The 27,733-nt window shown below is 45.3% G+C and overlaps 1 protein-coding gene across 1 annotated transcript in view; it reads left to right on the forward strand.

Annotated features, from left to right (window-relative positions):
* Nucleotides 1-2,022: 2,022 nt before the first annotated feature.
* Nucleotides 2,023-27,733, forward strand: part of HPSE (heparanase) — an 89,281-nt gene continuing 63,570 nt past the window's right edge. The window contains exons 1-3 of the mRNA XM_073541756.1: nt 2,023-2,480; nt 13,570-13,718; nt 26,452-26,577. Of these exons, the coding sequence (XP_073397857.1) occupies nt 2,290-2,480; nt 13,570-13,718; nt 26,452-26,577 (466 nt within the window). The 5' untranslated portion in view covers nt 2,023-2,289. The remainder of the gene's footprint in view (nt 2,481-13,569; nt 13,719-26,451; nt 26,578-27,733) is intronic.

Raw genomic sequence — 27,733 nt, forward strand, 5'->3', positions numbered from 1 at the left:
AATAGTTTATTTGGATACTTCGTGACGCCACCCGTGGTGTTTGGCAAGTAAGATGTTGAGCTAACGCTGCATGCAGATCCGCTGGGACGGATGGTGTGGTGCAGCAAAGATGGTGTAGCTCCCCACAGGTGGAGCTGTAGTCCCAGGGCAGTGTAGGTGCAATGGATGAGGAGAGGCGCAGAATGGTATGGATGCTGGTACTCAGGTGTAACTGTGTGGGAGTAACTGGAGGACACCAGAGTATGCGGTTCCAAAGCTTTACTCACTGTTTGCAGTTCACACAACTGCCTGCCTCCGTACTGTGTTCTCCAGGTCAGGGTTCCAGCCAACCTCCAGGCAGGATAGGATTCTCCCTTCCACACTCCGCCAATATGTACCTTACTGAACGACTCCTCCAATGCGCCTTTAGGTGTGAAGCACTCCAGTACTTAGTTACCCTGGAGTGCCTCTCTCTAGGTGTTCCTAGTCTTTACTTGTATGACAGACAGCTGTAGCCTGCTTCAGAGACTCCTCACTGCGTCCCGGCTCTCTATTCAGTTGCTGTTGTGTCCCAAGTCTATGATGGGAGCAAGGCGTTAGCGGCTCACTACTCCTCCGGTGTCTGTTGCCGGACATAAAGATCCAATCAACCTCTGGGACCGGGCCCCGGCCTTTGCGCTCTGGACTGGAAGGATTCTCTATCTTTCTTCAACCAGCTTCCCACCGTCCTTCTATTCTCCTTCGTTCCGATCTGTTCTATCTCTCTTATGGAAGGTTAGGTAATCAATCTTATCAGTCTCTTTCTCTGTCTTTCTCGTGCCAGCAGCCCAGATGACTAGGACCTGCTGCAGCACGTCCTTCAGACACCCATCTTCTCTCTTCAACTCTTTCCCTAACTCTCTCTTCCCACTCTTTTATATCATCTCACTCCACCCGCCTCCCAGCACATCTTGTGTTACGAAGCAGGGTTCCACGAGGGGTGCTCTGCTAACCCCCAGCCTGAAGCTGTTAGGTGGCCCCACTGAACTATCCTGTGTGTGGAATGCAGGTGTGGAGTGTGGTCAAGAGTTCCCACCTTACCTGGATGGTGGGGCACTACACCTTAGGAGAAGGTGCAGTATCTCTGTGGCGACTGAAGCCTCAGGGGTGCCACACATATACCTCTAATGGCAGGAAACACTTGCGCCATTTTACTGGCGCAGGCAACTAGATCAAGCTGCGCGATCGCAGTTAATATGGGCCCATCTCAAAATTTTAAACAGTATGAAGATATGAACACCAAAAGCAGCCGAGAGGCCATGGCAGAGCTGAAGACCTTCCTCACAGTCCCACCCTGGTACACTTATAGCTTTTTGAACACAAACTTCTAGTGATAACCAAGCAGCAGATTTCTACACTTTAGTCCTAGGCCACATGCACACATTCAGTATTTGGTGCGTTTTTACCTCAGTATTTGTAAGCCAATACCAGGAGTGGGTGATAAATACAGAAGTGGTGACGTGTTTCTATTATACTTTTCCTCTGACTGTTCCACTCCTGGGTTTGGCTTAAACATACTGAGGTAAAAAACTCACCAAATACTCAATGTGTGCACATGGCCCAACAGGCCTGATGCTGATGACAGGTTCTCCTTTACGTTTTTGGTCTATTTGGGTAACAGACCCCATAGTAGTATTTCTATTAGCAGTTGTAAAATATGTGTATGCTTAACTGGACTATCTGAGATTAGGATAAAAAAAAATATGCGTTTTTTTCCTACGAACTGTTCCCCTCTCGTCCTAGAGATGTGGGGGATCCTACAGCTTTTTTCAATGCTATGAAGCCGCAGTCCTTCAATTCCCTTTCATCAATCGGAGATAATAAAGGAACTTGCAGGCCACCATGTCCTCTGAAGATGTTGGCAAATACTGTATAACCTGTTGATAGCAGCTCCCTGCAATGAGTGCTGTCAGGGTGGGGCAGGCTGACCGGTGAGCCTCCTCCCTATACCTGCCTGCGATCACCTGACTGCACAGAAAGCAGGTAGTAGCCTTCTCTGTGGATGTGTATGTGCTTCCTATGCTGTGACTTCTGCTTTCATGAATTTGTTTGTGCCCAGAAGGAGGAAGTTGGGAAAGTCCTATGATTTGACAGAGTACAAATATTTGCAATCCAAGCAGAAACCAAACTCATTGTGGCCGTATGTACACAGCATCCTCTGTGGGTTGCATGTTCCACAGAGGAAAACTTTGCTTCCTGCTTCCAGCCTGTACAGCATTTCAGTGAAGCATATTTCAAGTTATTTCCAGCGCTCCACATAGCGCCTGACTAATGAATATTTCAGTCTGCTTTGTTTTTTTTGCTGGTTCTCTTTTGTTCGCCATCAGCAATGCTCTGGAGGCACCTGGGGAGCTACAGTTACAGCTGGACAGTAGCAGAAGACCCCCTCTAAATCCAAGATTCCTCTCTGTAACCGTAGATGCCAGCCTCGCTTCAGAACCTAAGTACATTGCTTTCCTTGGGTAAGTAGCACGTTGGGTACAATGTACCACTAAATACTCTAGCCTTGAATCATACCCAATATAAGATTTCTACAGGGTTGGTTTTACACAAAGGCCTGGCAAATTGTAATTTGAGCCCTCAAATCCAGAAATACTGCACCTACAACAATGTCATAAACTGTCGATTTAGGTGGTGGCATGCAGATCACTGCAGCAATGACCTTTGGCACTTTTATTCCTCATCTAAATGTTCTTGTTTCATGGCTAGAACATGTCCAACTATTCTATGGCACTGTGCATAGGTCCATTTTTTTCTGGACTGTGCAACCAAACTTGCCAACGTAAATCTGGGGGTCTGGACAGAACACTGATGGCATCCTAGTGCTGTCTGTTTTTAAGGCCACGTTCACACGCTCAGTATTTGATCAGTATTTTACACTTGAGTCTATTACCCATTTCTTGAACCTCATGTATAATTGCATTATATTTGTACCCTAAGTATTGGTGCCTGTGGAGATAACCCTAATTTTGGGCTGTGGAATATATATGGTTCCCTCTATCTAACACATCATCAGGGTGTCCATTAATTAATAAGAATCTCATGGTGAGATCAACTGATTTCTAATACGCCATTAGGGTGTTACAATCCTATGAACCTCGCCATGAGGATACACTGATTTCTAAATACACCATTAGGGTGTCTGTGGACTGTGTATATCACAGTTAAGGTACAACTTATTATTTCTGATATACCATAGGGGTAAGGAATATAACAAGCCCTATGCTTAATGAGTAATAGACATAAAACATTGATCCACATTCATGTCCTGTTATATAATTTAATTTAGTGTCTAGTTTTGTGGGACCAGAGTCCAGCCTCTAAAACTTTTGGGGACATGTTTGCGATTCCTTGATTTTATTGATTTTTCCTCTGAGTCCAAACTCTGATCTTGATCTAGTGGATCTTAGTGGTGCTTATAACATAACCAATCACTGACGAAGATCCAATATACACCCCTAGTGGGTGTATGGTTATTAAATTGAATATTATTTACTGTAAGTATACTAATAAAAGCTAAATTTTAATTCACTTTTCCTTTCCCCTTTCCTCTCCTTTTGTCTATCCTATCTCTGGTGGTGTCCACCTATGTGAATTGTGCTATGAGATCTGACTCCTTGCTGTTTGATTCCCAGGGCCCACAAACAGTAATAGTGCTGACGTTAGGCCCCACACACCTACATAATACTGCAGTTTTGACAGTAAGGCCGGAGTCACACTAGCGATTAAATCGGACGAATGCAATGCGATAAAAAATTGCATTGCATTCGTCCCAATGTTATTCTATGGGGCTGCTCCCATCATGCGTTTTTTTTATCGGATCCGTTCCTCAGACCAAGACAATCACAGCATGCTGCGATTGTCACCGATTTTCGGATCGGATTCGACAATGCAAGTCTATGGATGCGATTAAAAATCGCATTGAAAACGCACCACACGTGTGACTTGCGATTAAATCGGAAGACTTCTCCAGGTCAACAGGAAACAGCATCAAGCATTGACATTGGATGTCAATTTGATGCTTAGATGCGAATAAAATTGGCTCATCGCCGGAAAATGGGATGACAGACGGATCCCTGGACAAGAATTCTTTGTGCGATTTCATACCGTTAAAATCGGACCGATTTTTTTTTTTTTTTTTTTTTTTTTTTTTTTATTTTTTATTTTTTTTTTTTTCGTTGTGTGTGACTCCAGCCTAATAATGCATTCAGCACCAAGAAAGTAATAATATTCTTTGTGCCCTCCAGAAAGTAAACATTTCACAATGTAATCATTAGTGATGGACGAGCACAAAAATGCTCAGATGTTCAGCACTCGAAACGATCAGGTCGTAATGCTCGGGTGCTCGACTTGAGTAACAATCATAATGGAAGGCAATGGGAAACTCGAGCATTTTTCCGGCAGACCCTCCCAGGATGTCTGGGGGGGTCAGGGAAAATTGTTGAAATGGATGGAAACAGCTCTGAAATGGATGGAAACAGCTCTGAAATGGAATGGGAACAGCATGAGGAAGAAGCATGGATGCATCTCTGCCTCCCAGGTCAGTGCTGAGAACAATGTTGCCAGAGTATAACTCCACTTTTACGGACTGACAATAAAACATAACAAAAAAGTAGGGAAACATTCTATTCAGTATAATGACTTGCAATCAGACAAATACATTTTACAACAGAACTATACTGTATGTATATCAAAAGACATATGAAATTGTATTCGTTACAACAATGCAAGACACACAAACACATATTAAAAAGTGGGAAAACACAAAATGGCACCGCAATCCTAAAATAGTGTGTAACAAACTTATGTATGAAATACCGTAATCCATATCAATCAATTCCACACGTATCTAACTTGTCCATCATTTGCTGGTATCATAATTGTAAACCATGTCATCATGTAAAAAACTATCATCAATTACGACAACATAACGAACAGAAAGTGCAGTCATAAAGTCCTAACAGGGGGAGCACTCTCAGACGCATGTTACCTGTTACCACTTGTACATGTTACATGTTAGCATGTTACCACTGTTCTGCACCGCCTTATATCTCCTCTCTCATCTCTGTCTATCGCCCTACACGTGCCCTCCGTTCTACAAATGACCTAAGACTTACATCCCCCGTAATCCGAACCTCGCACCTCCGTCTCCAAGACTTCTCTCGTGCTGCTCCAGCTCTCTGGAATGCACTTCCCCAGACGATCAGACTGATACCTAGCCTTACCTATTCAAGCGCGCTTTGAAAACCCATCTCTTCAAACAAGCCTACCACATCAACTACTCAGCAAGCTAACTTTGCCCTGTTCCCTCCTTCCAAATATTATTCTGAATCTGCACCCTACTATTCATCTGTCTCCACACCCTTCATGCACATGATAACTGCACTTGATACTTGTCTATTGCACTTAAACACACGGGCTGATGACCGGATCATGCAGCTTTATATGAAAATCCCTATTATAATTGCCAGACCTGAATTAACAAGCATTTCTCACCTACTGTGTCCCCCCATTTCCTTGTAGATTGTAAGCTTGCGAGCAGGGACCTCACTCCTAATGTCACTGTTTGAATTGTCTTAACTTGTATTGAATTTATTGTCTGTACATGTCCCTGCTTAATTGTAAAGTGCTGCGGAATATGTTGGCGCTATATAAATAAAAATTATTATTATTATTACCTGGGATGTGTGGTTCTGGTCTACCTTTGTCACTGTATGATTACATGTTTCCATTTATACTGAACCTGTCACTCTATACATGTAGAGAATATAGACTGGCACATTATTTTCTAGTTTTTTGTATTTGTGCTGTGACTGTAGACACATTTGCTCAATATAATCACTTGTATATAAGGCTAGGTTCACATTGCGTTAATGCAGTTCGTTCAATGCATAGCGTTGACAGACTGCATTAACGCTACTGTCATATTGTGATCGCGTTTAGCGATCACGCTAGCGCAGCTTCCCGTCTCTGCTAGCGGTGACGGACCCCCGAACGCTGCAGACCGCGTCCAAGGGTTCGTGACAGAATGACAGCACATTGCGAATGCATGCCGATTATGACATGCGTTAGCGATGCGCTCGTCTATTGCAGTCTATGCGTTAACGCATCCGTTACATAGCGTTAATCGCTGCCCAAAAACGCAATGTGAACCCAGCCCAAGGCAAATTTATATATAAAAAAAAGAGAGAGAAATAAAACTCCTCTTGCACCCCTTTGGCTATGCTCACTAGTGATGATTGAACGTGCTCGGATTACGTGCGGCTGCATGTTTTGCGGCTGACAGATCTGTTTGATAGACAGCCGCAACATATACAGGTATTGTCTAACAGCCGCAACACATGCAGCCGCAGGGACTCGAACATATTATTGGAGCATGCAGAAGACACTTAGACAATGCTCGAGCATGCTAGGATAACATGTCATCTGAGCACGTTCACTCATCAGTAATGTTCTTCACTTTCTCATTGCTTTCAATGGTGAAAAAATGATGCAAAAAGCTGAAAGAATTGACATGCTCCTGCTTTAAAAAATGCAGCAGTTTTCCATTTTTTTTGAGGGTGAAAAAAGCAATAAAGAATCGCGTGCATGAGATTTCTGAACTTTTTTCCTATTTGTAAGGAGTGGGACTCCTAGACTGGTGAAGCCTATACAGTAATGGCAAAGCCTATCAAAAATTGGAAGGAAGGATTGGAATACAGCCTGGAATACACATAGATGATGGCCTCAGAAAACCTTTTTTTCTCATTTTGTAGGGAGTGGGACTCAGACTCGTAAAGTGTATGCACTATGTGCAAGGGCTTCCAAAAATTAGGAGGCACTCCAATACACTCTGGAACACACACCGAGTAGGGCTTCAGAAAACATTTACATTTTAGAAGGACTGGGACCCGTGGCCAGGGCTGGCATCGCCATCTGGGCAAGTGCCTGGGCCCTGAGCAAGCGGGGGGGCTCACTCGTCAGGGACACCGGCACGCTATGGGTCCCATGAGCCGGAGGAAGCCCAGAGCCAGCGTGGTCTCTGCCACTGGGCCCTCCCCCACATCATGCTTTAAATAGTTTGAAATACTTGCCTCTTCCTGTTCCTCTGCAACCTCTGTCTCTTCCGCATCTTCTGACTCTGATGTCTCAAGGTGCGATGACGTCACTACAGCTCGCCCTCTGAGCTGAGCAGTGCAGAGGGTCAGAAGATGCTGAGAAGACCGGAGCTGCAGCCAGCAAGGAACGAGGATTGGTAAGTATGTGATTATTTATTTTTTATGTATGGAGCAATAGACAGGGCCTGTTGTGCGTGGCGCAGTAGACGGGGCCCGTTATTCTACATGTCACAGTCCATGTCAATAACAAGCTGGAAGCAATGCTTCAGTAAAGCGGTGACAGGCTTTGCTGAAATTCATTTGTTTCTGGGACAAACAGCACACCGCCGCACAGTTGTGCAAAGGTATACCAGACAAGACAGATCTGTGGCTCTCGATGCTGAACCTACAACCAAGCATTGTCTTGTGTGATAATGACCACAACCTGGTAACGGCTCTGGAGCTTGGCAACCTCGCACACGTATCATGCCTTGCCCACGTGCTGAACTTAGCGGATCATCAGTTTCTGAAAATCTTCCCTGATTTTGCCTGAGCTACATATGAAAATACGCCGCTTGTAGACCTATTTCCGCAAGTCAGCTACTGCTGCCGCCGCCTGCTACTTATAGAGAAGGACATCATACACACTCTTGAAAAAAATAAGAGCAAGGGTCGGATCATGACCCCGTAGATATGGTGGAGGAGGAGGACTAGGACACTAAAAATTAAAAGAACTGTATACACTTGTTGGGTGGGAAGGAGTTCATGAGAATACACCAGAAAAAAGCAAACATTTTATTTGGCTGTTTCGTTGCTGTCATCTCATGGAGATGAGAAATATCTGCAAATCCAGACCTTGTTCATTTTGATAAGTTATTATGACCCGGTAGCACTAAAAACCTGCTCTGACAACCTCTAGCAGCAGGGCAGGTCAGCATATTCACACTCAATAGTTGTACAGCACAGAGGAAATCACGGAGAATGCTGGTATGGTCAGCTCGGTACTTCTTCACCATCTTCATAAATATTCCCCTCCTTGTTAGAGTACCCTGCAAATCAGGGCCTGGGTGCTGGGAGGGTCTAATGAAACTGTCCCAGACCTTTTATAGTGTTCTACTGCCTCTGTTGGATCTGTTGTATTTTTGTCCCTTCTCTCTACTCCTTAGTTGTCCAAAGAACTGGGAAATTTTTTTTTAGCAATTCTTAAACTAAGGCCTTCTGGTATTGCACAATTTTAGTAGCCCTCTCCACTGCAGGAAGGATAGATGGAAGGTTCTCCTTATAGCGTGGATCAAGAAGGGTTTACAATCAGTAATCGCTGGTGGCCAAAATGTGTATAATGGGAGAGTCAAGTGAATGGCAGCAGGAAATATAATCTGCCATGTGTGCCAGACTCCCAACAGGCATTACTTCCCTCTCCCCACTAGGATGACTACTTTTCATCTCCTCTTCAGGTCATCCACGCTGAACAGACGAGAAGCTGGTGTTAGTAGTACACTCTGTAGCGCAGGTATCCATCTCCTTTCCTCCCCCCCTCATTATCATCCAATCCGCTTGAAAAGATGAGATAAGGCAGGGCTGCGTAGTATCTATCACCTTGTCTACTTTCTTCCTTCAGTGGCACCTTGTCCACATGCAAAGCTTCCTCTTTCATTGTGAGCAGCAAGGATTTGAATCGGTTTAGAAGCAGGATGGTCAAGCTGATTATGTTGTCATCGCTGCTCACCATCTTGGTTGATTACTCGATGGTTTGGAGAATCGCACAGAGATCAGACATCAATGGCCACTCGTCGGTTGTTAGTTTCGGAGCCTGAGAGGAGTACTGATGGGCATGTTGTAGCTGATATTTAACTGCTGCTCACAAAACCTTGCCAACATATGCAATGTTTTGTTCCAGTACACGGGCAAGTCGGTGAGGTGGGAGTTGTAAGCGGCAGCTGTAGCTAACTTGCGGCAATTGGGGTACACACGGTGTACCTTCTCAGGTGAATTGGGGTAGGTTTTCAGAAAGCGCAGAACCACTAAATTGAGCACATGTGCCCAATGAGCTTGACAAGCTTCAGAGCCGACACCCAATTATGGCCATTATCACACACAACCATGCCTTGTTGTAGGTTCAGTGGCGACAGTTGTCTTTCAATAACTCTGTCAGGGTGTGCTTTTGTCTCTTAAAGATGAGTTTAAGCATAACCTGTTGCCAATTCAATGAGGCAGTGCTTCCAGCTTGTGACTAATATGGACAATAATTCTGAGATGGTGGATGAGCAGGAGGAGGAGGTGAAACCCTGATGGAACTTGGGTCCACAATTTTAGGCGTCAGTAGCACATGCACCGTCCCAGGTTCTGACTTGGCCTCGGCCTCCAGCAGGTTCACCCAATGTGCTATATGGGACATGTGCGGGTGTAAGGCGGGGATGGCATTACTGGAGAAATGGTGGCTCTGCTTGCATTCCAAGGTCTGAGGTGGGGACAGCTGATCACTGCCCTCTGACAAGGAAGTGGTTGTTGATGGTGTTTGCGTATGTGCAACAACAGGTGCAGGGCGGGTCCTAGACAGGGGATTGGCATGCATGTAGAACTGGGGAAGAAGCAGTGGTGTCACCCGCAGACACTGGTTATGGATCCAGGTGTTCGATTCACCTAGTTGGGTGCTTGCATGACAGGTACCTTAGCATGCTAGTGCTAGTCAGGCTGGTAGTGGTCTGGCCCCTGCTGAACTTGGTATGGCACAGGTTGCAAATGACCGTTCTCTTGTATTCTGCACTTTCTGTAAAAAAAAAAAAAAATTAAAAAAAATTGCGCCAGACGGCGGAACACCTAAACCTTGGCCTGAGATCTGGCTGCATGTCGGTGCTCTGGGAAACAGTTGACCCCCTTCTCCCTCTGGCTACCCCACTGCCTCTTCCTGCTGGTTGTGATGCTGTGGATCCCTTGCCCTCTGCGCTGTTGTGCTGGCTCTGCATGTCACCTTGCTAGGTTGGGTCACTGACTTTATCATCAACCATGTCCCAACATTCGCCTTACATACAAGTGCTTATCACTAAATTAGAATATCATCAAAAAGTTAATTTATTTCCGTTCTTCAATACAAAAAGTGAAACTTGTATATTATAAAGAGTCATTACAAACATAGTGATCTATTTCAAGTGGTTATTTCTGCTAATGTTGATTATGACTTACAGCCAATGAAAACCCCAAAGTCATTATCTCAGTAAATTTAGAGTAATTAACAAAAAACACAAAGGCTTCCTAAGCATTTAAAAAGGTCTCTTAGTCTGTGTCAGTAGGCTCCACAATCTTGGGGAAGACTGCTGACTTGACAGATGTCCAGAAAGCCATCATTGACACACTCCACAAGGAGGGTAAGCTACAAGAGGGAGGGTAAGCCACAAAAGATCATTGCTAAAGAAGCTGTTCTGTTCTGTTATGAATGAGTCACCGTAGGAGGCAAAAAACAGAAATGCTAGCTAAGTCCAGAAAACCAGAGAAGTTGGCAGCTATCGGATTGCAGATCCCTGAACCTATCAACACAACTAGCAGTAGCCGTGGGGGGTTCCTACGATGCCCTAGACCCCTCGATCACAGCCGGAGAATTAAATAGGCCTAAAGAAAGAAAGGGGAAATCTAAACTGCCCCAGAGCAGACCCCAAAGCAAAAGGCAGCCCCCAACATATAATGACGGTGAAGCAAGATGAAAACACCAACACAGACAGAAAGATAGACTGAGCAAAGAGGGGCCCAAGCTAACTAGACAGAAAAGGACAGGAAGGCTGCTGTCTGCAGTCCGTGAAAAACCCTATGAAAATAAGAGCCAACAGACTGACAGTGAAAAAGGCCCTGAAGATGCTAGGCTTCAAAAAAGCTATGTCAGTACTCAGGAATATACTGAAGACAGAGCTAAAGGCAAAAGGAGATTCAGCTCACCCCAGCAGGGAATGGCAGAATACAGAAAAGCAAGGAAAACCAAAAAACAAAACCAAAAGCTTAACAGGCAAAACAGAAAACTTAGCTTGAGAGGAGCAGGAATCAGACTGGTGTCCTAGAAGTCCACAGAGAAATCACCCGCAGGGCAGAAGGGCGTCGACAGCCTTATATCCAGTCCGTGACTCCACTCAGCCAGTCATCCTCATTAGACTCAGGTGCCTGATAATCAGGCTCATTACCTTCCTTTACCAGAATAGGGAGTTCACCAGACCCCAGTGACGAAGGGGAAAATGATCTCACAACACTGTTCACAGAGTCCTGTCTCCAAGCATATTAATGGAAAGTTGAGTGGAAGGAAAAAGTGTGGTAGAAAAAGGTGCACAAGCAACCGGGATAATCGCAGCCTTGAAAGGATTATTAAGAAAAGGTCATTCAAAAATTTGGGGGAGATTCACAAGGAGTGGACTGCTGCTGGAGTCATTGCTTCAAGAGCCACCACACACACATGTATCCAGGACATGGGCTACAAGTGTCACATTCCTTGTGTCAAGCCACTCATGACCAACAGACAACGCCAGAAGCGTCTTGCCTCTGGGCCAAGGAAGAAAAGAACTGGACTGTTGCTCAGTGGTCCAAGGTGTTGCTTTCAGATGAAAGCAAATTTTACATTTCATTTGGAAATCGAGGTCCCAGAGACCGGAGGAAGAATGGAGAGGCACACAATCCAAGCTGATTGAGGTCTAGTGTGAAGTTTCCACAAGCGGTGATGGTTTGGGGAGCCATGTCATCTGCTGGTGTAGCTCCACTGTGTTTATCAAGACCAAAGTCAGTGCATCTGTTTACCAAGTGCAGTCATCAACCAGGAAATTTTAGAGCCACTTCCTGCTTCCCTCTGCCGACAAGCTTTTTGGAGATGGAAACTTCATTCTCCAGCAGAACTTGGCACCTGTCCCCTCTGCTAAAAGTACCAATACCTGGTTTAAAAACAACAGTATCACTGTGCTTGATTGGACAGCAAACTCGCCTGACCTTAAGCCCATAGATTCTATGGGCTTAAGGTCAGGCGAGTTTGCTGTCCAGAGGAAGATGAGAGACACCAGAGCCAACAATGCAGACGAGCTGAAGGCTGCTATCAAAGCAACCTGGGCTTCCATAACACCTCAGCAGTGCCAAAGGCTGATCGCCTCCATGCCACGCCACACTGATGCAGTAATTGATGCGAAAGGAGCCCCGACCAAATATTTAGTGTATTTACTGAAGATACATTTCAGTAGGCCAACATTTCGGATTTTAAAATAATTTTTCAAGCTGATGTTATAAAGTATTCTAATTTACTGAGATAATGACTTTTGGGTTTATAATAACAGAAATAAACACTTGAAATAGAGAAATTTGTTTATAATGACTCTATATAATGAGTTTCACTTTTGGTATTGAAGAACTGAAATTAACTTTTTGATATTTTAATTTAGTGAGAAGCACTTGTATACTGCTGTGTGTGAGCTGAGTCCTCGCAAACAGTAGTATATCTACGGCGCTGCGATGGCACGGCCTCACGGTGAGCATCGTGGTGATCAAGTGCGAGTGTTAGCTCTGTGTAAGAGATGACACCCCTCAGCAACGCCCACAAATTTATTTTTTTTTTTTAAATCCTCAAAGAACAAAAACATATATTTTTATTGGAAAAAATTATGTAAATTAATAATATAAATAAAAGCACACATTTGGAATTGCTGCATTCGCAACGACCTGCTTTATAAAACTGTCCCACTAGTTAATCCCTTAAGTGAACACTGTATATATAAAAAAAAAAAAAAAAAAGGCAAAAAACCATGCTTTGTGACCGAAAATGGTACCAATAAAAACATCAATTTGTCCCGCAAAAAACTCTGTGGGCCAAAATATTGAAAAATTAGCATCTTTTACTGTGTGACAGCAGCCAATCATGAAAACCCAATCTAAATCTGGTATCGCTGTAATCACACTGAACTGTAGAATAAAGTCACCTAATCACTTTTATGACACGAGGAACGGCGTAAAAAAATAAAACAAATTCTTCACGTGCTGTTGACTTTTTTTTTCATTTTGCCTCCCACAGATTGCACATTTACCCTATGCTCTGCGCTGAGCGCTTACACCGAGGTTTCCCTGTAAGTCTCTGAAATACGTGATTCAACCAGAACCCCCCCCGGCAGAAGATTCCCTATAATGAGGCAGATGGGAGGCACTGTGAACGCTGTCTGACTTGTGATCCGGTGTTGTCCGTCTTTTTTAGGATTCCATAAAAGTGCCGTCGGCCACAGTTTTGTGCAGCATAGAGACAGGTCAGAAGTAAGGAGGGAGTAGTAACAGAAGGAGGTTGCCGGCGGGGAGGAAGAAAACACTGCAGGCTGTCTGATGCAGAGGGACCCATTGCACCAATACTACTAATATCTGAATATCTAAGCTACTCCCAGAATCTGCCTTAATTACTGTACATCAGTCACTATTTTGTTATGCACTTATCAAGAGACCTCTTTCTGACTGTATAATTCTAATTTGTGTTTTTTAGGTCTCAAAAACTTATCACTTTAACAAGAGGGCTTTCTCCTGCCTTCTTAAGATTTGGAGGAACAAAATCAGACTTCCTTTACTTTGATCCAACACAAAATGCATCGATAGAAGAAAATATTACCTGGAACCTCCAAAATAGAAAGCGAGGTGACAATGAATGTATATTTTTAAGCACCACACTGAAATGTGGGGTTTTTTTTTTTTTGTTTTTTTTTAAATTCATTTAGTTTCTCAAATTTTTTTTTTTTTTTTAAAAGGTATTGGTTTTGTTTTTCGTTTTCATGTCTTTCTCTGTTACAATTTCTCCAATAGGTGAATGATAAATGAGACTTCAGGTTAAAAAAAAAACAGCAAATAAATAAAAAACACTCTTTTTCCTATAACAATTGGTGCAACAAAGATAGCGGCCCTACAAAAAATGCCAAACAGACACTTCCATATTGTGTTCCAAACAGTATTATTGCATTATACAGTGAGAGTCCCACTGCCCCACTCTGTACCTTACAAAACATGATTTTCAAGTTTTCCAGCCCCCAATCAAACATATTAATCTTCATAGTATGTTTAGACAGTAATAGTGTTCCCTTTGCGCCCCACAAGTGCCTGGATGTGGTGCAATTGGAAATTGGTGCTTGCCTGCCCAGTGCTAGCAATGTCACTGTTGCCTCCCAGATAAGATAAGTACAGAAAACTCTTTTGTCTGAGGGAGAATCTGTGAAATTGCAGGTACTGGGACAGCTGCTCCTTCTCAATCTCTGGGTTGGCTAGCTACTTGCAGTCCTGTACTCAGCTCACTGTAAAGCACAAGCATCTGCCTGGGTCTTGAATTAACCCTGTAATCGGTGGCTCAGTGCTGGAGTTCTTTGTTCAAATCCCATCTGCAAGGAGTTTGTATGTTTTCTTTGTGTTTGTGTGGGTTTCCTTGCACATTCCAAAGACCTACTGATAGGGATTCTAGACTGTGAGCCCCAGGGGTGAACCTAGCCTATCTGCTGCCTGAGGCGAACAGCAAAATGGCGCCCCCCCCCCCCCCCCCCCCCACACACACACACACACAAAGTAAATTCTCATATCTATCCTGTAAAACGGAGTACAGTAGTGGACATTTTGATTTAGATAAATAGAAAAAAAAGGTGTCCAAACACAAGGATGTCAGCGGCATCACACGCACATAGAAGAACAACACAGAAGTATCCAGAACAAGGGTCAATAATGGCAATGGTAGGCCTGGCACAGGGCCGGACTGGGACAAAAATGCAGCCCTGCCACACAAATCCCACCAGCCCACAAACTATAGCACTCATCACCCCGATTAGTGAATTTTTGCTATACTTTGTCGTCCCCTCATCACTCTCTTTAAGGAGTTATTTGAAGAGCCACATGTGAATGGTGCAACAGTGCGTATGACTGACCACAGCTCCATTTACATGGTGCTCTTCAAAGCTATGTTTCCCAGGATCATGGGGGTCCCAGCGGTCTGATCCACAACAAAGTCATCCCCTATCCCCACATAACGCTCCATACAGTATAATGGGCCCCATATATTACTTCATACAGTATAATGGGCCCCATATATTACTTCATACAGTATAATGGGCCCCATATATTACTTCATACAGTATAATGGGCCCCATATATTACTCCATTCAGTATAATGGGCCCCATATATTACTTCATACAGCATAATGGGCCCTGTTATGAATGAGTCACCGTAGGAGGCAAAAGCAGAAATACAAGCTAAGTCCAGAAAACCAGAGAAGTTGGCAACTATCAGATTGCAGACCCCTGAACCTATCAACACAACTAGCAGTAGCCGTGGGGGGTTCCTACGATGCCCTAGACCCCTCGATCACAGCCAGAGAATTAAATAAGCCTAAAGAAAGAAAGGGGAAATCTAAACTGCCCCAGAGCAGACCCCAAAGCAATAGGCAGCCCCAACATATAATGACGGTGAAGCAAGATGAAAATACTAACACAGACAGAAAGATAGACTGAGCAAAGACGGGGCCCAAAACTACCTAGATAGGAAAGGACAGGAAGGCTGCTGTCTGCAATCTGCCAAAACCCTATCAAAGACATAAGCCAACAAACTGATATGAAAAAGGCCCTGAAGCAGCTAGGCTTCAAAAACTAAATCAGCAGTCAGGTATTTTCAGAAGACAGAGCTAAATGAATTCAGCACACCCCAGCAGGGATTGGCAGAAATCCAGAAAAACAAAGCAAAACAAAGTCAAAGCACCAAAGCAAAAAGCCGAGCAGCAAACTTAGCTTTAGAGGAGCAGGAATTCAGACTGGTCTCCAAGGATCCCACAGAGAAATCACCCGCAGGGCAGAAGGGCGTCGGCAGCCTTATATCCAGTCAGTAACTCCACTCAGCCAGTCATCATCATCAGCCTCAGGTGTTTGATAATCAGGCTCACTACCTTTCTTTACCAGAAGAGGGAGTTCCTCGGGCCTCAGTAATGAAGGGGAAAATGAACTCACAACAGGGCCCCATATATTACTTCATACAGCATAATGGGCCCCATATATTCATACAGTATAATAGGCCCCATATATTACTTCATACAGTATGATGGGCCCCATATATTCATACAGTATGATGGGCCCCATATATTCATACAGTATAATGGGCACCATATAATTCTTCTACCCAAACCCCGCTGTTCTGGTCTCCTCAGTGCATTCTGATCCTCCGCAGTGCTTGGCACAGGGACATCATTAACTTTACCTATATAATTGTCCACTTGGACTGATAATAATAGTGATTTGTTTCTACCCTGTTGTCTGGCGCTGGCCCACTTTATGGGGGTGCTCAGGGCATATGATTATACACCAGTAAAAAGTATGAGAGGCTCAATGTGACCAGTGCCACCTAGTTTCCTACCCCTCTTATTCGACTGGTACTGTGGGCACACTGACTTGTACAGACAAAAAGAAAATAGAGAGAGAACGAAAGAACAGAGAGAGAAAGAGGGGAAAGAAGGAAAGAAACAGAGAGAGAGAGATTCTGTAAAGATACTACAGCAGCCTGGCTCCCACTGTAGTTCCCACCTGAGCCTCCCAATGCAGGACATATCATGATCCACTCACATGGCCAGCATCCCGAGTCCATGGCGATCCTGCTGTCCACGCTGTTGGGGGAGGATACGGTGATGAATCTGAAGCATTCCCTGAAGTGCCTCCATGGTTCCGTCACAATCTCCTCCTGAAATTACCTTATTTCCAGTCAGCTTCTAGCACGTCACTTCCGGTGGAACGTCACGTGCGAATTTTAAAGTGCTCCTCGGGGTTCCGCCGTGTACTCCTGTGTCCACGGGAAAAGTAAGCTCCCAGCCAGGGCAGTGGGGTAGAATCTCTCTCAATCGGGACTGTTTCGCCGGGAGGTATGAATGCTCCCCACCATACACCTTGTACACGTATGGCTCCGCATACATCATACACACACGGTTCTGCTTTTTATGCCTCATACACACACGGCTCCGTTCTGTACACCTCGTACACACACGGCTCCACTCAGTACACACATGGCTCCACTCCGTAAACCTTGCACACATGCGGCTCTGCTCCGTACACCTTGTACACATGTTGCCACGCTCTGTAAACCTTGTACACAAATGGCTCCACTCCGTAAACCTTGTACACATGCGGATTTGCTCCATACACCTCACACACACGCGACTCTGCTCCGTACACCTCGTACACGTGCGGCTCTGCTCTGTACACCTCGCACACGCGCTGCTCCGCTCCGCACACGCGCTGCTCCGCTCCGGGTATACACACGGCTCCGCTCCGTACACATCTCTGCTCCGTACACATGCAGCTCTGCTCCTTACACCTCGCACACACGTGGCTCCGCTCCGTACACCCCACACACTCGCGGCTCTGCTCTGTACACCTCGTACACACACATGGCTCCGCTTCGTGTACACACACAGCTCCACTCCGTACACATCTCTACAACGTACACCTCGTACACGTGCAGCTCCGCTCCGTGCACCTCATACACACACGCGGCTCCGCTCCTTACACCTCGTACACACACGCGGCTCTGCTCCTTACACCATGTAAACCCCCCTGACCCCACAAATAAAGTTCCCTCATCCAGGATGATGACAGCCAGCACAGACAGCAGAGTCCTGCATAAACCAAGGCTGATGCGCACAGGGCCTGTGATGAGGTCATATGAGGGGAGAAGTCAGGGTCACATGATATCCAGATTAAAGACGCTATAGATGAGGAGAGGAGCGACTACAGGACCTATGATGAGATCACAGGAGGGGAGGAGTCAGGGGTCACATGATCAGGGGGCCCCTGACTCCTTCCCTCCTGTGATCTCATCAATTACAGCCTCTTGCACGACCGCAGCACCAGCATGGAGAGGCTAAATTGTAGGTGCTGCGGGTAGGGGAGCGTATAATGCCGCCCCCCTGCTGCCTGCCGCTTCAGCACCTGGCTCAACTTGGCTCATTATAGCTGCGGCCCTGGTGAGCCCCATCGGGGACAGTGCCAATAATGTCTGTAAAGCGCTGTAGAATTAATGGCACTATATAAATGAGTAAACTTAATCAATCCTGCTTTATCTAGTATCTGGCTATTGAGGAATCTTAACAATTAAAGTGCTCTAATCTAATACACAGTATTGAGGTGGGCATATACTGCTTCGCATCACCCCTTCCCCCCTAATCTGACCATCTATCTGTACACTGTATGATCTAATACTGCAAAACTTGAGCTCACCTATTTGAAGTGGGTCGCCCTCCCAGGGCAGCAGGATACTCGGTACTGGGCCAGTGTCAGGGGGATGTGTCACAGCACCGGTGACCCGGACCGTGGCCCTGGGCGCCCAAGTCAATGGTGGAATGTATATGTAGTTAATGGAATGGAATAGTTTGTGACGCCACCTGTGGTGTTTGGCAAGGGAGGTGTTAAGCCGACGCTGCAGACAGATCCTCTGGGACAGATGGCAGGATGCAGCAGTGATGGTATAGCCCTCCACAGGCAGGGCAGATGTCCCAGTGCAGTGTAGTTGTAATGGTTGTGGAAAGGCGCAGGCTGTTGTGAGTTCATTTTCCCCTTCATTACTGAGGCCCGAGGAACTCCCTCTTCTGGTAAAAAAAGGTAGTGAGCCTGATTATCAAACACCTGAGGCTGATGATGATGACTGGCTGAGTGGAGTTACTGACTGGATATAAGGCTGCCGACGCCCTTCTGCCCTGCGGGTGATTTCTCTGTGGGATCCTTGGAGACCAGTCTGAATTCCTGCTCCTCTAAAGCTAAGTTTGCTGCTCGGCCTTTTGCATTGGTGCTTTGCCTTTGTTTTGCTTTGTTTTTCTGGATTTCTGCCATTCCCTGCTGGGGTGTGTTGAATTCCTTTAGCTCTGTCTTCTGAAAATACCTGAGTGCTGATTTAGTTTTTGAAGCCTAGCTGCTTCAGGGCCTTTTTCATATCAGCTTGTTGGCTTATGTCTTTGATAGGGTTTTGGCAGATTGCAGAAAGCAGCCTTCCTGTCCTTTCCTATCTAGGTAGTTTTGGGCCCCGTCTTTGCTCAGTCTATCTTTCTGTCTGTGTTAGTGTTTTCATCTTGCTTCACCGTCATTATATGTTGGGGGCTGCCTATTGCTTTGGGGTCTGCTCTGGGGCAGTTTAGACTTCCCCTTTCTTTCTTTAGGCCTATTTAATTCTCCGGCTGTGATCGAGGGGTCTAGGGTATCGTAGGAACCCCCCACGGCTACTGCTAGTTGTGTTGATAGGTTCAGGGGTCTGCAATCTGATAGTTGCCAACGTCTCTGGTTTTCTGGACTTAGCTTGTATTTCTGCTTTTGCCTCCTACGGTGACTCATTCATAACAGCAGGCAGTGTAAAAGATGGTACCCAGATGTAGCGGTGCTGAATAGGTTGGCGCGAGAATGATTGGAGGACACCGAGGCTTGCAGTTCCAAAGCTTTACTTACAGTCTGTGGTACACAAGGGTATTTAAAAAATTGGGAAGGGGAAAGGGAAATTTGTGCTCACCAAAATAGTCCTATAAGCCGGTCGTGCCTAGGGATCAAATGGCTGACCACCATGTGTTGCAAACATGAAGAGAGAAGGAAGATCCGGCACTGGAGACTTGATAAAATCCACGATAAGTTTTATTCACATAATTTCATGATAAAACCATAAAGGGGAAAACAGACCCCCACGCCTGACGCATTTCGAACCTTAACCAGTTCTGAGGAAGAACCTGGTTAAGGTTCGAAACGCGTCAGACGTGGGGGTCTGTTTTCCCCTTTATGGTTTTATCATGAAATTATGTGAATAAAACTTATCGTGGATTTTATCAAGTCTCCAGTGCCGGATCTTCCTTCTCTCTTCATGGTACACAAGGGTGCCTGCCTCTGGGCCGTGTCCTCCAGGTCAGAGACTGAGCCAACCTCCAGGCCAGATGGAAAGCTCCTCTCCAACCACTCCACCAACATGTACCTTTCCTGAACGACTCCTCTATTGCGCCTTAAGGTGTGAAGATCCCCAGTACCGTGGTACTCTGGAGTTCCTCCTGTCTACTCGTATGGCAGACAGCTGTAGCCTCTCTCGGGGACTCCCTTCTCCGGAGTCCTGGCTCTCTATTCAGTTGCTGTTGTGCCCCGAGTCTTAGTTGGGAGTAGTGCATTTACAGCCAACTACTCCACCGGTGTCTGCTGCAGAACCATAAGCGTCCATACAACCCCGGGGACCGGGCCCCGGCCTTGCGCTGGGAACCTATAGGCAGGGTTCCTCTTCCAACCCATGTCTCCTCTCTGTTCTCCTACTCCTTCATTCCGTACTGATCCTTCTCTCTCTTATGGAAGCTTAGGTTGCAGTTCTACGTCTTTCTCCTTCTGTTCCTTTCCCGTGCCAGCTGGCTCAGATTACTGAGGCAGCTGCAGCACTCCTTACTCCATCCCTTCTTCCAGGGATCCCCACTCCTCCCGTGTGGCTTCCTTCCTCACTGACCTTCTGTCAGACTGCCCTGTAATCCTACTCTTTCTCACTCTTTTATATGTCTAAACTCCACCCACCTCCCAGCACATCCAATGTTCCATGCAGGGAACCACCAGAGGTGCTCTGCTACTCTCTAAGCACTGAGCCACAATGTGGTTGTGCAGAACTACCCTGTTGTGTGGGGTGCGAGTGTTGGAGCGTGGAAAGGAGTTCCCACCTTACCTGGATGGTGGGGCACTACACCTTAGGTGAAGGTGCAGTACCTCTGTGGCGACTGAGCCTCAGGGGCGCCACAGAAGCACTTTGTCTCCATATATTTTTTGAATAAATGAACTCTTGTTACAAGAGGTGTGGCCATGTCATCATTGACGACTGTCTTGGTAACTTCTGAGTGTGTCTTCATTCCTAAATTGCTGTGATACGCTATCTTGCTGGGGACTAGATTTTTACATCATTTCTCCTAAACGCAACAAATTTTGTGTGCTGAGCACCCCCAACATAATGAGTCCAACTTGAAATTCTGCTATTAATCTAATGCAAGATTTTGCCCGACTAGAAGAGTATTCCAGCAGGCCCCTCCAGACCCACCATCATACTCCAGGAAACACGAACAGGCACCTCCCAGGGGAACGGATGGAGGAGATAGATGTGACTCTGAAACAGGCATCTGATAAACTCCTATCTGCTATCTGCTATTGCATCTAGAAATGCCTTCCTGACTGGGAAATGGAAGAAGTAAAAATTGATGTGCGCCTACTCAGACACGATATGCAGAAGCTGAGATTGAGGGTGTTTGAGGTGGAGGATTGGGTATCGGCTCAAAGTGACCTCATAGTAAGGATGCCTAATGCTATATGAGACCTCACTGGGTGGTCAGAGCTTTGGTTTTAAAAGGCATATGACTTGGAGAATCAGCTCTGATTTTATCAGGCTTCCTGAAAGACCAGAGGGACAGTGACCTGATGAAAATTTTTCCCTGACTCACTCTTCTCCTTGTCCTTTGCTGTGCAATATGCTCATAGGGTGCCTGGCAAACAATTCCCCCCCCCCCTCCAGGGGCAGCACCCAGATCACTTGTGGCCAGACTCCTAAATTTCTGGGATCGAGACACAGCACTCCACATGGCTAGACCTAAAGGAGAGACTTAGTGTCCATTTTTCTAGATTTTTCTGCTGAATTACAGAAGCAAAGAGCCACATTCATCACCATCAAACTCATTACGTTGTCGTTTGTTGCTGGATAAGGTTTCAACAATGGGTTAAATGAAGAACTAAGAGAATCCCTAGTTCAAGTAGCTAAAATAAATTGCTGTGAAGAGAGGGGGGTTAGAAATTAAAAGGACACACAATGGCATGGTGTGAGTGATAGGAGGTGCATTAATAGAGCAGATTACCTGTATAGTTGTCAATGCAGGGTATTAATTAGGTAGAGAGTGCTCAATATGGTGGTTGTGGTGCATGCAAACAGCATCAAGGCGCAGGATGTGGATGAGTGGACCATGTATACCAAGATGGGGATGAGGGGACCAGGTATACCAGGATAGGAATGGGGGGGACGTGTATACCAAGATTGAGATGGGGGGCCATGTATATCAGGATGGGGAAGGGGGGCCATGTATACCAGTATAGGACCATATATTCCAGGATGGGGGATATTGGGGGACATTACACCTAAACTGTAAAGCGCTGCAGCGCAACATGAATAAATCTATAATAACAGCGTCAACATCAGAGACCCCCCCCCTCCGTATAACAGTGTGCCATGACCACACTTTTTGCTTCAAATTTTTTTTTTCTACTTTCCTCCTCTAAAACATAGGTGCGTCTTACAGTCCGGTGCGTCTTATAGTCCCAAAAATAAGGTAGATAATTCCTCACTGAAACACGGCTTTCTACCCGAATCTTTCTAAGAAACCAATATCAGGGTAATACTAAAGCCAGTTAAGCTTACCAAAGATTGTGACTCATACAGACATATATCCTTATTAAATTTAGTTTAGAAAATTTTGACCAAAATTCTAACTATAAGACATTCACAAAATTATTCATCCAGTCCAGTGTGGATTTGTCTACAACCAATAATATAATTAGAGCACAGGCAACTCCACAGTTGGAAAGGACAGGAAAATTGGGCCTTGGCATCTCTGGATATTACTAAGGCATTTGATTTGGTTTAGTGGCTCTTCCTTGAGAAGGCCATTAAACAATTTGGCTTTTAACCAGGCTTCAGAAGAGGGATTTTGGTCATGTATTGATCTCTGAAAGCCATGGTCCCGATTAATGGTTTTATGTCTTCGTTGATTCCCTTGGGGAGAGGGAACAGACGGGGATGCTCTCTACCACACTTTTTGTTTGCCATTGCCATGGAAACACTAGTTGTCAGGATACGTCAGACTGCAGGGTATCAAGGAATTAAAGTGGGTTCCTGTGAAGACCGCTTAAGGTAATATGCAGATGATCTAATTCTGTTTATGGCCAGTCCAAGAGTTATACAGCCTTTGGTAATGGATGTGATTGAAGTCAGCTGGTTCTCTGTTCTAAAAATAAACTGGCAGAATTCCATGTTGTTACCTCTGGGGTGGAAAGTAGGGATGAATTCTGCAGGATACTAATAATATCCTTCTTTATACATTTAGATATACACATAGCAAAAAATCACATACAACTCTGTGATTTAAATATATCCCCTCTTTTCTCATACCTGCAGTAGAAATTTAGTCTGGAGAGCCCTCCATCTGTTAGTAGCTGAGAGAATCAATTTTATTACAATGACAGTCCTCTCTAAATTCCAATTTGTACTGGAACTTTCAGCCGTTGTAGTCCCACAAACAGTCTTTGCCATGATCAACTCCCATTTGGCATCCTTCATATGGGGCTCAAATTTATAGGGAAAGGAACACAGAAGAGGTTAAATAGCCCCTCCCCGCTACCACCCTTCAGTGTTTTTCCTGTCCCTATCAGGGACAGACGCAGAGGAGCGCAGGGCGCGAAGATCAAAGTACCTGCGGGCCAGGGTTTCCCTGGCATGGTCGGATTCTGGTTAAGCTGGGGCTTCCAGGAAATCTCCCCTCCGTGGGGGGTTCAGAGCGGAGATCCGCTGGATAATGCTCCGCAAGAAAGCTGAAGCCGAGGGCGGTCCCTCAGCATTCCGGTTGAGCTGGTTGCTCCCAACTGCTGCCATATCCCCTCAGCGGGCTCTAGGCAGGGGCTGCTGTTCTGGTGGTAGTCAGCGTCCTGGGCCCGAACTTCCGCTGCGTCGAGAGGTGCACCGGCGACTACTTCCGGCGGGGGCGGGTCTTCAGGTGCCAGGGCTCATGACCGTCCCTGGGGACTACAGGCAGCGGCACAAGAGCCCGGAAGCGACAGGACCTGCTGCGAACAAAGCTCCCGTCACTGCTGGTGTTGAGAGGGGCGTCCTGGAAAGTAGGAATTAGTCCTACCGGTAATGTTTCCAGGAGTCCATCCTGACAGCACCCTTATATACCCCCCTTTTTTTGTGAATTTCCTATCTGGTATGTGATGTAAACATGCGAGAAGAGAAGTTTAATAAAATAGCGTTGCAGCCATCCTCGTGTGGTACTTGGGAAAATCACTGAAGGGTGGTAGTGGGGAGGGGCTATTTAACCTCTTCTGTGTTCCTGTTCATATCAAGGATTTGAAGGACAACCTCCTGGTGGTGCGGTCATGATGGACTCCTGGAAATAACATTTCTGGTAGGACTAATTCCTACTTTTTGAATTATTTTGAAACCTGCAGATGCATAACTTCCAGTATGTCCAGAGGTAGCAGCCCAGACCTAAGGCACCTGTGCCACAAGTATTCTAAATGATAGCTAGGGGCCCTCATGAAGATTTAGTATTGGGGCACAGGAGCTTACACTTCTGACTACTTGCATTTCATTGACCAGTGCTGCAAAGATTAAATATGTGGAGTTGATCTTACTACTTACTAGCAGGGGTGAAACTATAATAAGTATAGGGGTTGAAGTCACAACTTGTGCCTTTGAGCCTAGTGGGGACCAAATAAACCTTTGGCCCATATGAGAATACCAATACTACTAAAGACAAGTAGTTGTAGGGGTCCTGTCGGAAATGTTGCAATAGGACCCATGAGTTTCAAGTCACATCACTGGTTTCTAGTTCAGCATTATGATGCTTCCTGGTGACTTTTTGTTTAATAAGAAATTGATTACATTTTTAAGGATAGGGCTTTAAAGTGTAAGGCTGTGTGCCCACGATGAATTTTTAGTGAGTTTTTGACACTGTATATTTTAGTTGTGTCAAAAACTGCAATTCTGCAAAACACTTATCCATAGGTTTATCAGGTATCGTATGTGTGGCACACCTGAGGGTTCAGTTGCCACAGAGGTACTGCACATCTTCCTGAGGTGTGGTACCCCACTGTCCAGGTAAGGTGGAACCACCTGACCACACTACAACACTCACAGCCACACACACCAGTAGGTAGCAGAGCAACCTTTGTGGCTCCCTGCTTGGAACACGAAGAGTGCTGGGAAGTGGGTGGAGCTTATACTGCACATGAGAACAGGAGAATGTTAGGAAAGAGTCAGTTGGTGAGAGAAGATCCCCAGAGAGAGATGGAGTGAAAGCAAGTGCTGCAGCAGACTCCTGTGATCTGGAGCTGTTGGCACGGTAAGGAGCAAGAGAGAGCCTAATTCCTCAAAAGAAAGATTAGTATGGAATGTGGGGAGAAGAGAACTGAGGACAAGGGTGAGAGCAGGGCCCTTCCTAAAGTTTAAAGCGCATGGTCCGGAGTCCGGTCTCCGAGGTTGTATGGATACTGATGTTCCTGCAGCAGAAACCGGAGGAATAGAAGTTGTCATCACTTTATTTCCATTTGAGACTCGGGGGCACAATAGCAACATATGTGAGCCGGGATCTGATACTAAGAAGTCACCGAAGCAGGCTACAGCAGTCTGCCGTACGAGTAGAGTTCCAAGTAACATCTGGAAGGAGGATCTTTGAGTTTAATTCACAACTACAAGTACTTCAGTTTAAGCACTAGTGAGGAGACGTTCAGAGAAGGCATATGTTGGAGGAGTGCTGGAAAGGTGTACTTTACTTTGTCTGTGAGTTGGCTGAGCCCCTGACCTGGAGGACACGGCACTGAAGCAGGCATCTGTGTGCACCAGACTGTGAGAAAAACTTTGGAACTACATGCCCTTGTGTCCTCCACTTATTCCTGCGCCTTGCACCTGACTCTGCTACATCTACTTCTTTACACCATCTCCCCACTTACCAACCTCATCTACTCTGCCTTGGGACTACAGCTCCACCTGTGGGGAGCTTCAACATCATTGCTGCACCACAACATCTGTCCCAGAGGAGGAACCCAGCAGCGCTGGTCAAACTGACCAGGAACCACAGGTGGCGTCACGAATCATCACAATAACTTTATCCCCATCACTCTACCCCTTTTACATTGACCGCCTGAGGCCAAGGACTGGGTCTCTGCCACTGTGACATCTCCCATTGAAATCAACGGGCCCGGCACGGAGTACCCCACGGCCTCTGGGGGCGAGTCATATGACCACAGGTACCCGCATTGATAGGCAGAACGGAGAGCTTCTATACTCGCTAGAATGAAGCTGCACTAAGCATGCTCATCCACTGCTGCTTTTATACCCTATGGAGTTGCTGAGCGCTGCACTCAAGCAGACCCATGGAAAATGAATAGAGCTACTGTTGGGGTGTCCAACCATTTTGCAATGCGGATAAAAGTTCCCCATTGAGGAAACAAATTCCCTGATCTATCGAGCGGTGCGAGTCTCAGCAGTGGGATACCCACTGATTTACAAATAATCACCTACAGTATCTAGTCCTGTGGCTAGGTGATGGCTCTTTTTCACTTGACAACCTCTAATTGTACATAATGAGGAAATTCTCTTTTTCAACAGATGTCTGTTCAGGAAGCAAAGTCTCCTCTTCTGTGCAGCTGAAGCTGTGGTCTCGGTGGCCTGCTCAGGTACAATCCATTCTTAAGGAGGCTTTTTCTGAGACCTACAAAAATGCCACAATCACAAGTAAGGCGTATAGTGCTGATTTTAATCTAAATTTAGTAGATAAGAATTGCAATGTATTTTTTTAGGTAGAAAAATAATACATATTTTGTACTATATAATATTTTATGACACCATATGATTAAACTATTGTTTAATATCACTATATTCTACTCTGTCCAAACTATGATTTGAAAAATACGATTTGTCACAAAAAGATTTAAGAATTAAGGCAATAAACTGACCACAAAATGCACTTTAGAAACTGAAGAACCTGGCCCGCAGGAAGATCGAACCTGTCACTTAGGTGTTCCAAGAATAATTCCATTATCATTGATGAAAATGGAATTGTATGTGCTGAAGTGAAATATGTATATGTATGGATGTATGACCAGCAGTAAATTAGCATCTCTTCTAGGCTACAGGTCTCATAAAGGTGATGGCATATGTTTCCAGGCTGCAGCGCTTCACAAAGGTCACAACCTATATTATTCTGAGAAGACAGTTTTCCTGGTCCCTGACACCCAGGGGGCCTTCCTGAGAACACACACAGAATTGGAAACATTTCACACCTATTGTGTTTGATGGGGAGAAGCCAAATTGCAGCCTGACACTATCTATTTACTATGAGAAAGAAAAGTTATACAAATAGCGTTCAGAGAAAAATTATGTATTCATTGGCAAAGTAGACATAGTCCAGTCACAAACCAGGAATTAGAATATTAACCTGAGAGGCTGGTCCAGAAATCTGATCTCCAGGTTAAATCTATAAATTAGGCCTTTACACATAGAAAGCTGTTCACAGACTGAGGGACAGCTAAGCTGGTGTGAGCCATTCCATATTCATCTCCCTCTCATGGAGCAGAATGCCAGACTGCAAAGTTTAGATTTTTCTGTAAGCTTGTCACTTTTATTTTATAACTGTTTTGCATATTTGTATGTCACTTTTTCCATATTTTTTACATCCTTTTATTGTAAGCACTGTACCTTTTTCTATTAAACCTTAAAACTTTAAGTTTGAACCTTGTATGCCAGTCTAAAGAATCCATAGCCTTAGAGTGTGTGATCCTGGTGACTGGCAGACAGTAGTAGTATTTCCGGGACTCATCGGCAGTGTGTTCCGTGAGCGGTGGTAATGTGTATGAAGCGGGGTGCGTGGTCTGTGTCAGGGTATGATTTT

This window comes from Dendrobates tinctorius, unplaced genomic scaffold (genome assembly GCF_039654945.1).
Source record: "Dendrobates tinctorius isolate UK_male_01 unplaced genomic scaffold, ASM3965494v1 ptg000011l, whole genome shotgun sequence".
Classification (NCBI taxonomy): Eukaryota; Metazoa; Chordata; class Amphibia; order Anura; family Dendrobatidae; genus Dendrobates; species Dendrobates tinctorius.